Raw genomic sequence first — 12090 nt, forward strand, 5'->3', positions numbered from 1 at the left:
ATACCCAAGTTCAGTATGGTTTATTGACACTGTCAAGGTGTGTTAGAGGACTGGATTCAGTTCTGAGTCAGACCAAGCCAGAACCTTGATAAAAGTATCGCAGGTGTGGTCCTCCCTAGAGTTTACACAGTACTTTTAGACACAGCCTCTCCTTGGGCTCTCATGATTACGCTAACAGAGACAGGGAGAAGTCAAGCTGTCCTTTACAGACAATATTTAGTGCCATGGGTCTCCCATCTTTTATTGTCCTGAGGAGAAGGCAAAAGGGTCCCTGCCCCATTGTACAGAAGCATCAGCAAGGTGTTGTCTCTCCCACGTGCTGGGGCAGAGACCAAAAAATCAAAACAAGTTGACATTGAATAATTAGAACATCTCTCTCTCATGACCTGGAAGCACTTGAAAAACTAAGTAGATATGTTTCTAAGGACATATTTTCTCTTTAGGGTAATATTGATCATTCATTCACTTTCCATTCATTCAACATGTTATACAGCTCCTATTGGGCGGCATGCTTACTTCTGGTGCCAGGAATTTAGCAGGAATCAAGACAAAGAGCCTGCCTTCAGGAAAACGTACAGTCTCATGGAATACACAGAACAGTAAATGAGCAAGATGGCTTGAAAAAGTGATACATGCTCTGGAGGACATACACAGGGGGGTGTGAGAGTGATGAATGAGGGGAGAGACGATTGTTCTTTGTTTAGGCAGTCAGGCTCAGGTTAGGCAAGATTTGAGCCACAGCCTTAAGAATGAGCCATCTTGACAGAGTCAAGACCCAGAAGCAGGAATGAGCTGAAATAGGGCAGGCCCGTGTCGCCAGCAGAAGGTCACTAAGGAGAAGGGGCAAGAGCTACAATCAGCTCGTGAAGGGACTCATAGGCCATAGGAAGTGGTAGGATCTTGTTCTAAGTGCAGAGAGAAGCCATCGGAGTGTTTTTTGAGAAGGAAAGGGATACGATCTGATTCCTGGTTTTAAAAGACAGCTCTGCCTAGCAGGCGAGAGAAGGGCTGAGGTAGAAGAGGGAAGGCCCCTGAAGGGGTTATTTTAATAGCCCAGACAAGTGATGATGGTGGTCTGCCCCGGCAAACCAGAAGGAGAAAAGCGGCTAGAATTAAAATATATTTTGAAGAGAGAACTGACAGCATTTACCAAAAGACTAGACATGGAGGGAGAGGGAAAGGAAGGGGCAAGAATGACTCAGGTCTCCTAGCTTGAGCATGAGTTGGGTGGTGCCATTTATAGGCTTATGAGGTGAAAATTAAAATTAAATTATATTTTGGGCCTTAGGTTAGAGATGTCTGTGAGAAAGCCAAGAGAAGTTGTACGGTAAGGAACTAGATGTGTGCAGTCAGAGCTTAGGGGGAAAGAGAAATTTGAAAGGCATCAGCACATGAGTAGTAGTTAAAGCCATGGGGCTGGATGGGATCACCGAGGGGAAGAGAGATCTAGAGGAGGGAGGAGGGCTCTGAACCACACTCTGACTTTGGTACAGAAAACAAAGCAACAAAGGAACGTGAGAGTTGCAACCAGAGAAGCAGGAGAAAATCCACAAAACTAATCCACATGCTCAAACTAGTGAAAGTTCCCCCAGGAGGTCCATAGGTGAAGATAAATAACTATCAATTCTTTAGACCACCACTCCTCTATTATGTCTGATTAAAAAAAAAAAAAATTCACCTTTACCAAAGTCACTTACCTATCAGACATCTTCTTAGAAGCTACTATGTTACTTACTTTAAAATCTTACCTTTGCGCCAGTGTCCCCCACTCCACGTAAGCCCATTGGCCCAGGGGGCCCTGGTAGTCCCCGAGGTCCCTGAGATGACATAATAAGGAAGAGAGTGAGTGTCCTTGTCATGTGCAGCGTTTATCAAGAGAGAAAGAAAGAGGAGGAGGGAGGGAATGAAGGAGATCACAGCGATGTCCACACTTACAGCCACACCAGGATAGCCATCCCCTTTGAGTCCTGGAGCACCCACTGGTCCACGAGGTCCTTGGGCCCCCTGCGTAAATTCAACACCAGGTGACATCACAAGACTAAACAGTGAAACACCTGGCAAAACTTGAGCACAATACCAACTCTCTATGGCAAACGTGCACTTGATAAGTGCAGAGGAATGATCTGAATAATTTTAGAAGGGAAGTCTACCACCTATGGCAACTTGTTATAAGTCTCTCTTCGTAAGTCTTACCCATTTGCATTTGGTAGGAAGCATGGAATGAATATAGGGAGTAAATGGGAACCATTACAAAATCCTCTATAGGAAACACATTAATAGGAATTAAAAACGACTGATTACTGATATTCTAATTTTTTAAGATTTTATTTATTTGACAGAGAGATCACAAGCAGGCAAAGGGGCAGGCAGAGAGAGAGGGGGAAGCAGGCTCCCCGCTGAGCAGGGAGCCCGATGCGGGGCTCGATCCCAGGACCCTGGGATCATGACCTGAGCTGAAGGCAGACACTCAACTGACTGAGCCACCCAGGTGCTCCTGATATTTTAATTTTTAAAATTACACTTTTTTCGTATCATAAATTATAGATAAGTATAAAAATGAGAAATTTTAATATGCATAGTGTGAGAAGAGAAGGAAAGAATACATAACAAAATCTCAAGTGTAAAATTTTGAATGTCAAGTAAGATAACTATACACTACCCATTGTTAGGTAAGGTTTTTATTGTTATGGTACATCTATTGTCCTCTCCAACAAGGTCCGAATTACACAGGGAATAAATAAGCCCCCGTGAAAATTAAAAATAGATTATTTAAAAAAAACAAGTTATAAATAGATAGGACACAGAGTTTGTGATTCATATCTTAAGACCTAGAAAGAAGTCCTAAATATTGCTTTACATGATAACCTTTGGCATCAAAAACTTTAGTAGCTATAATCTGCCTCCTATATAGAAGATAGGGAAGTGTGATTACTGCCTTCTGAATAACAAAATTTTCTGAGATGTGTTAACTCTCCTTGAGATGAAACTCAAAGGCTTTTTTCTTTTTTTAGAGAATGCGAATGGACGGGGAAGCAGAGGGAGAGGGAGAGAGGAGGGAGAGAGAATCTCAAGCAGACTCCCTGCTGAGGGCAGAGCCCAACGCAGGGCTCCATCTCATGACCCTGAGCTCGTGACCTGAGCTGAAACCAAGGCTTGGTCACTTAACCGACCAAGCCACGCAGGTGCCCCACAAATCAAAGAAATCTCTGGCTAAAGTAAAATGGAGATAGAGGAAGAAAAAAATGTGGAAGACTCTCTTAGAAGATTTAGAAAATATAAATCTATTATGCTATATTTAAAACATGTAATTCTTTCTGTATCACATTCTGTTACTGTGATAACTCTTATAATGGCCCTTGTCAACACATATAAATTATTTTGATTAAAGGCTGTTCATATTTCTAAAATATTTATGGTTGGGAAGAAACTAACAATTGGCAGAACTTTGTGTTGGAAAAAGTAACAGGACTCTCCAAGCTTTCCTTATATGCAAGGATCTCACATTCTGAGATCAAACTGCCATTATTCCAAGCCAAGTGCTACCCCAAATCCAACTCCCAAAAGCTGTTCCTAACTCTACTTCTAGGAATGAATGCCTGACTTGGGGGCGGAGGGGCAGGGGGGCAGGGGGAGAAAACTGCATACTCTTTAAGCAATAAAAAAAAAGTTAAGTTTATTTTGAAAACCAGGAATAGAATAGCTGTTTTTTCCTATTAAATCTGAGACTGGTTTTCTGTGATGAACCCTCTTAAGAATGATCTTTAGAAAACACTCGGCCACTTATAAAAATTTAATGTACTATTTATCCTCAACAAAAACACAAGATGATCTCTTCCAGTTATGTGACAGCAAAAACAAGTTCTTCAGGAGAGGTGAATTTTGGCATACCCTCAGCCACAGAGAACTAACCGATCACTTCTCAGAAGCAATTTATTGTGCTATTCCATATTTCGGAGTAAAGCTCTAAACATTCCAAATAAGATACCCCTTTCTTTCCGTGCTTACACGAGGAACAGGCCAACAACCAAACAGAGCAGTAAATGGTCCCTGGTTAGGTTGAAAGGAAAAGAAAACTGGTATCAGAATTCACTTTCAGTTTTTATTTCTAAGTTTTAAGACTATAACAGATTATCAGCAGCTGTTACTGTTTATCCTCTGGCACCCACATTGGGAGGAAAAAATGTTAAAACATTTATAGTTTACAACTAGACATTTTTTCCCTAGAGATCTTTGTTCTGCATCTTGTAAAAATTTCAGTTAGCTTGTTACTTCTCATGTTCTTAGGAAATATCGGAGGCAGGGAAAGGAGCACTGTTCTGTCTCAGATTTTTATTCTGGACTCCTCGCAATATTTTTATAGGTAGAATTTTTGTCACTTGGCCTTGATGCCCTGGATTCAAGAAAATGTCCTGGAGAGTGATTCCCTTTGAAGTGTCTCTCTCATTCAACAGAAAGTAAGGCAGAAATCTTAATCTGGTAATGGGCGTTAGGGGAGGACCTGGGAGCTCCCTGAAGTCATATGCAAAACTGAATTATGTGTCAAAACTTCCATCAGACATTTAACCTTTCAAAAGCTTAAAAAAGAGTGCACTAGGGAAGAATGACAGAAAGAGTATAGAGGCCAAGGGATTATAAAAATTATGGAGTAAAGAAGTAAATAATATCAATTAAGTACATCACCAATAATGCCAATGACGATCAGTAAAAAAAGGGGGGGGGTGTGCTTATAGATCTAGGCTGCACATTTAATTGGATTTTATTTTTATTATAAAGAAAAGTATAGGTGGAGAGAAGTAGCTTTAAATCATGGAACTAGGAATATGCGGATTCAGGAAGTTATCAAACTATATGAAAATTTCCATCCAAACATTCTTGATCAAGGCCATAGCTGTAGTTTCAGCACTAGGAAATTTGGAGCTTTTTCTTTGCCTCATACATAGCTTGGGTTGCCATGTGCCTCAGGGTCTGGGGTGTGCGATGACCACCTTGTTCTAGTTTGCCCTGGACTTGCTCTGTTTTAGCTTGAAAATCCCACATCCTGGAACCTTCTGTGTCCCCAGTAAACCAGAAGATTGTCACGCTAGCAAGGACAACTGTTAAAGTGATGAGGAACAATGGAGGTCAGGATCCTCCCTTGACTTTTAAAAGGAGCACTCCAACTTAACAACAGTATGTAGTAGGTTTTGCATTATATTTCAAAGATGGTTCTAAGTTTTCTTTTTTGAAATTCTGAAAATCACTGATGTTGGTACTTAATCCCTTTTATCCAGAAGAGGCAATCTGATAGAACTAAAGCCAGTTTCAAGACTACATAAAAACATGCTACTAATTCAATACAGGGCTGATTATGGAGACCCGAAGCCTGTTCTCATAAACAGGGATGGGATGTGTTTGTGACATTTGGAATGTGAAATTTTGCTGTGATGCTGGGTTTTGTGTGAGCAGGGAAATAGTGCTTTGTTGCCATGGAAAATAGATATGATTACTTAAAACTGTCATCTCCTATAATTATTTGCATTTTCATTTAAAATAACTCTGAAAGATGGAAAACAAAGCAGAGAAATTTAATCCAGTAAAGCTTCTAGACCACATGAACTTTTTGGATAATGTTTTGCAAAAGAGATACCTAGGCCATTAGTATGTAAATGAAAGAAGTTATGGGTCATATAATCTCTTATATCACAGACATTACAAAAGGAGCATTTTCAAACAACTCTTTAGTCATCCAAAATCTAACCACAGGAGCTATCATTCCTCCTCATTTATGAAAAATGAATGATCTGATGGCTTGATTTTTAAAAACGATGGTAGTGTACTTTTACATTCCAATTCATCAATGTAGAGTGAGTAGAACAGTCTCAACTGTCATTTTACTTTGCATTAATTCCCCTTTCCCTTCCCTCTTATAGAGGGGGAAAAATAGGAATAAAGCCTACCTTTGACTCTGAAAAACAAACTGAGGGTTCTAGAGGGGAGGAGGGTGGGGGGATGGGTTAGCCTGGTGATGGGTATTAAAGAGGGCACATATTGCATAGAACACTGGGTGTTATATGCAACCAATGAATCATGGAACACTACATCAAAAACTAATGATGTAATGTATGTGACTAACATAACATAATAAAATAAAATTAAAAAAAAAAAAAGCCTACCTTTGGTCCTCGAACAGCAATTCCAGGTTCTCCTTTAAATCCAGGCAGCCCCGGTCCTCCTCTATCTCCCTGCACATTTCAAATAATGTTCAGTTTCAGGTCTTAAATGACAGGAGAAACCATAATAGCACAAAACACAAAAGAGATGGGCCAATTTATAAAGGGTTTAATCTATCAGTCTCAGATCTGGAGGTAGTCGCTTCTTCTAATATATTTGAGGGGGATTTCAAATCCCAAGCAAATAAAATCTGTCAGTAAGGAGCAGGACAGCAGTTTATAGAAAGCCCCCTGAAATAGGCGGCTATCTAGACTCAAATATTTAGACTGTAAGAATGCCTGGGAATGCTCTTTTTTTCTTTTAAAGATGTATTTATTTATTAGAGAGAGAATGAGAGAGAGAGAGCACAAGAGGGGGGTAGGGTCAGAGGGAGAAGAAGGCTCCCTTACTGAGCAGGGAGCCCGATGTGGGACTCGATCCCGGGACTCCGGGATCATGACCTGAGCCGAAGACAGTCGCTTAACCAACTGAGCCACCCAGGCGCCCCTGGGAATGCTCTTAAATCTGAGCAGTTTTCTTTTCTGCCAGACTTTCTGATTATTAATCCTACCAGATTCTTCTGAATAAACACAATAAATTTTTACCTGCATTAGGGTCTAGGATTTGGTGGAGGTAGTTCATGGTGAAGTGACAAGTTCAAGACCAGGAACAAGAAATCTGATTTCTAATCTTAAATTTCCTGCTAGACTTTAGTTTGCTTAATTGTGAAATGTCAGGGTTGAACCAGATAATATCTTGGGGTTCTTCCAAAACTAAAATTCTAGTTCACTGGTATCATGAATTTTTTCCCCGCACCAAATGCCAAAGAGCCAAGTTATAAGTCAATCATTCATTCATTCACTCACTTCCAAGAATGCATACCTTTGGCCCAGGTGGTCCAGGAAGTGATGCTCCAGGCATCCCAAAAGGGCCCATAATTCCTGGTTCACCCTAAGAAAAGAGTAGAATACTCATTACATTACAAGGAAAGAAACCATATATAGGAATTATATTAGGAAAAACATAGAAATGTATTCCCAGCATTTCAAAATATTATGACCTGTTTCACAAACCAATGTGAAAATATTTGAACATTTTTGCTAAACTACTACTAAAGTTTTTGATGATTAAGATTTCAGGGCCTTTAATAAATGCATTCAGTTTCTGAATATGAGGAAATTTTTATCTCATGTACATTCTTTTATTAGCTAATAAAAATTACGCAATTCATGGTGCTTCCCTTTTGTATTGCATGCCAGGAAGCTCAGAGGGGAATGTTTGTTCAATTACAACAATTTTCTTCAACATAAGTTCCTGGGTATACGTGGTAGGTAAATAATGTTCCCTGTAGTTCCTTCTAACTTTTTCCTTTGTTATTTTATTTTATGGCCCATGGTATATCAGTCTTCTATTGTATCCTAGTTCACATCCCTTTTTAGAAGTAGGAGTTTATGTGTAAAAACAACGGAATTTTGAATAGAAAATTTAACACATCTTTTGTGTGTGTGTGTGTGTGTGTGTGTGTGTGTCTTGATATCGAATCTCAATAAAGACTCAAGCAATATCTCTGTCCCATCTGGCTCTAGACCAGTGATCCTCAAATCATCAGAGGAATCTGATAAAATACAGAGTCAGGACTCAGCCCCAGAGATTTTAATTCAATAGATCTAGGGGCTGGGCCCAGGAATACGAGTTTTATGAGGCCCCCTGGGAGTTCTGATATTAGTACAATTACCTCATTTAAAGACACTATGCAAAGCAATTGTCATTAAAAGAAGGTGCACACACCCCACCAGGTGTTCAAAATGACCCATTTGGGATACTGGAAGAAAATATTAGGGCTTCATTATAAATTTTTATCTTTTAATTTTTCAATTATTTATGTAAATTTCACAGCATATTAATATAGTTTATGAGTAAACACTACAATTGAAGAATAAACCTATATTGAAGTGTGGTCAAATTTGTTTTGACTAGTAGGGATTTGTTATCAATCAGTTTGGAAACTACTGATGGAGGACATGTGTGGCAGACTGAGACCGTCAGGCCGCATATGGCCTGCTGCCAGGTTTCACACAGCCGTGGGCTAAAAATGCTTTTCATGTTTTGTTTTGTTTTTTAAGTAGACTCCATACCCAATGTGAGCCTTGGACTCATGACCTTGAGATCAAGAGTCACATACTCTACCAACTGAGCCAGCCAGGAGCCCCGATTTTCACATTTTTAAATGATTGTTATTTAAGTGACTACATAATACCCTCAATTTTGTCCCTTGGCCACAAGGCCTGAAATATTTACTACCTGTGCCTTTCCAAGAAATGTGCCTCCCCCTGCCTTAGAGACTGAACTGTCTTCAGTGGTAGGAGCTGCCCATTTGGCCCCCCTGTTTCCTCCGGGAGGAACTCCATCAATCAGATTCACCACTAATGACTCTTGCCCTGGACCACAGTTGCCTTCACAGCTGAGGCCTCCCACTGTGCTGATTACCCAGTACGACCCACAGGCTGAGCACACCAGCCCACTGGGGCCCAGCTCATGCCACACATGTACATGCCAAATCTTTAATTCCAAACCTATAAGGCAATGGCACATGACACAGTCAGGATTCTGGCAACAGATAACCACCTGATTCAATCCCATGGCAAAGGAATAAAATATCAACCTGTTAAAATTCTCACTAAACCAGGGTAAGCAAAATTATGCTTCTAGATTTCATCTATTCTTTTTTTTAAAAAGCCAATTACTTTTAAAATATGAACTTGTACATGTAAATAGTATGTAATTCTTTTAAAGACCCTGTATTAAATTGTGATTATGCTTTAAAATATGGCAGTTCTTCATCAAAAAAGCTGTATTTCAAAATACAGAAAAGTACTCTTTGAAGAACAGAGTAAGACATAAGGAAAAACCATTGTTATTAATACTAATATAACACTTTCCTTATATAGTGGCCTTCTTCATCATGTGCTCCTTGAATTACCTGTAGCATAGGGCACTTATTTAAGAAACACAGATTTCTAGGACCCATGCACTTACTAAAACTCCCGCTGTCTGGGCATGGTGCCAAGAAGTACAGCTTTTGTAACGAGCTCTCAGGTGATACTGATGGACACTGAAGCTTAATGACTTGTCGACAGAGGATGATTTGTTGTCTACCTGCTTTTATCTGGCCGGTACCGTTTTTGTGTGTTTGTTTCAGTAGTCTGGTCCTTCAACATACTGCCTGTCTCCTTACAATTAGCATCTTCCTAGAAGCCTGAACTCTCTTAGGTTTGCAATTTCTATTTCCTGACACATCCAGATGACCTCAATATTCTCTATTGCTAAGTCAGGACACACACCTGATTGCTGTCTCGCAGTTTCCTTTACTTCATCCTCAGCATCTGGTCCTGGTCAGTTTATCAGGTCATATACCCCGTACTTTCCATTGCACAGTACTGATTTTTTTTTTTTCTCTCTGAATAGCTCCATGTACTGAGCACTTACTATGTCCCAGGGACAGTGCTCAGTGCTTTACTAACTCTTTCAGTCTTCACAGCAATCCTGGGAAATAGATACTATTATTGCTTTCTATGATTAAAGTGACTGGGCCCAAAAGGTTCCAGGTAGAGCAGGATGAGAATCCTACACTCCTGCATTTTGAAGCCCTGCTCCTCATCATCCCTGTGTTACGTCTCTGTCTGGAACCGTGTTGTTTAGCAAAACAAGGTGGAAGAGTATTGGTATCTTCTACAGTCCTAACTCTATCCCAACTTCTGAATATTGTGTGGTCACTTGAGAGAATGGACATACAGATTGTCTCTAAGAATCATAAATGCTCCAATGAAGATCACATATTTTATGGACTCTTCATTCCATCTGATTTTGCCCAGACTAGCATGTTTTCTAAAGCCTTTTTCATTGGGATTTGTTGAGAAGGAACCAGGGACTCCAACTTGCAGTGGAAATCTAATATTCTTTTAAAACCAGACACAATTACAATCTCCCCAAAGCATAAATGAGAATATAAGAAACATACCTTTGGTCCTTCGGGCCCTGGAAATCCCCTCTGTCCTTGATTTCCTTTGCTCCCTTTCCTTCCTTCATCACCCTGACAAAATAATTATAAAAATACAGTTGTATGAACAAACCCTCCTTGTTCTGACAACAACCCTATCAGGACCACGTTCTCAACTAACACTGATTTTCAAGCAATGTATCCTAAGTCCAGCTCAGTTTGTACAAGATTTGTCGATGTTCTTGAGCAGACTGGGTGACTTCAGAATTGTTCAGTCTTTATCATTTATTCAATATGATTTGATGTTTTTTAAATCTAAGTTCAGTGTCTCTCTTTGGGGACTTTAACTGGAATTCACAGTTCTTTGGCAGCATTGGTTTATTAACAGATGCTTCTGAGACATTCGCTGTTTCAGAAAAGACAGCTAGCTACCTGTGCTTTTTCAGCTTTAATGCTGCTTGAGTTTTAAAACATAAAATGAGATATTTTCCAAGATAGAGAACAAACGGGTGGTTGCCAGAAGGGAGGTGGGTGGAAGGATGGGTGAACTGGGTGAACTAGGTGAGGGGGATGAAGAGTACGCGTATCTTGAGCACTGAGAAATGTACAGAATTGCTGGATCATTATATTGTACCCCCGAAACTAATAAAACACTGTATATTTACTATACCTGAATAAGAAAAATTTTCTTAATTTTACATCCATAGATTGTAACGGTGGCAACAAGAAGTAAAGCATGAAATAGCTAGCTATATAAAATGTTACCACTAAAAACCCCCAGGTTTTTCAAATCCAGCCCCATTTCTTCTTCAATAAGGAATCTAGTTCTGTCTCCCAAAAGAGACTGATAATTCTATTGGCAGAAAGACGCATGAGCATTAACCTGGAGCAGAGTAAGAAACTGCCGACTGGCTGTTCCCCCGGCCTGGTTGTGTAAGCTGGTACTTCCCTGAAGGAATTTTGTTACATTCACCCAGAGCCCTCAGAGTGTTACAAAACGATCCTTCAACTAGGGCTCAACTGCAAGGTACCATACCAAATGTGGCTCAACAAAGGAATAACTTTCGAGTTATTCCAGGGGGTTTGCAGCTGAGGGCATTGAAACATTTATGACATAAATGCCTCTACCACCATTTTCAAACCTAAGCGTGCATCAGAATCACGTGGAGGGCTTGTTAGCCCACAGATTGCTGAGCCCCACATCCAGAGTTTCTGATTTAGTAGGTCTGCATTGAGATCCAAGAATTCACATTTCTGACACATTCCCAAGGTCATCAGAAATGCAGACACTCCCTCAAGAAGAGGTGAATTCCTACCGCATCTATAGATTGTAATTAACTCCCAAGGTCCAAACTAATGAAGAGCAGTGACACAGGTGATAAAAAAAAAAACATAACAGTTGAATGTTATTGTATCCTTAACTTATCGTATCCCTATCATTTGCCAGCAGAGGCAAAATCTAACCCCAACTAGTTATTTTCTTCCATTTACTCCCAAATTTAATTTACTGTCCTAAATAACCCAGAAGACAACAGTAGGAACCCAATGAAAGGTAATAAAGTGCCAACACTGAACCGTAGCATGTCTGGGCTATGTAACAGATTCCTATCTCTCTTCTCCCTAAACTTCCATAAGCCACAAAACCCCTCAGAGCTACAAATCCAGTGCCCTCTCTTTCCAATGCATTCTCCTTGCTCTATAGGTAGCATTTGACACCACCGATTGCTTTCCTCTTGAAATCCTCTCACCTTAGTTTCCCTAACACAGTAACTATTCTGCTTATCTTCATGCTGGTCTGAATGTTCTTTCTCCAACTACTGCACAATGTGGGATTCAAACCTCAGCTCTTTCCCAGAGACATCATTCATTCTTCCAGCTTCAATTATTAACTCCAAGGGTCTAGT

General features: G+C 40.1%; 1 protein-coding gene across 4 annotated transcripts in view; it reads right to left on the reverse strand.

Moving 5' to 3' along the window:
* Positions 1–12090, reverse strand: part of COL28A1 (collagen type XXVIII alpha 1 chain) — a 166623-nt gene that overhangs the window by 79410 nt on the left and 75123 nt on the right. For all 4 annotated transcript variants that reach the window (XR_003516640.2, XM_027574929.2, XM_027574928.2 and 1 more), the window contains 5 exons: positions 10208–10279; positions 7072–7140; positions 6153–6221; positions 1936–2004; positions 1749–1817 (listed from right to left, as the gene is read on the reverse strand). Coding sequence is in view for 3 of the 4 variants with exons in the window: in XM_027574929.2 (XP_027430730.1) it covers positions 1749–1817; positions 1936–2004; positions 6153–6221; positions 7072–7140; positions 10208–10279 (348 nt within the window). In the remaining variant the exon portion in view is untranslated. The remainder of the gene's footprint in view (positions 1–1748; positions 1818–1935; positions 2005–6152; positions 6222–7071; positions 7141–10207; positions 10280–12090) is intronic.

The sequence above is a fragment of the Zalophus californianus genome, chromosome 12 (assembly GCF_009762305.2).
Source record: "Zalophus californianus isolate mZalCal1 chromosome 12, mZalCal1.pri.v2, whole genome shotgun sequence".
In the NCBI taxonomy this organism is placed as follows: Eukaryota; Metazoa; Chordata; class Mammalia; order Carnivora; family Otariidae; genus Zalophus; species Zalophus californianus.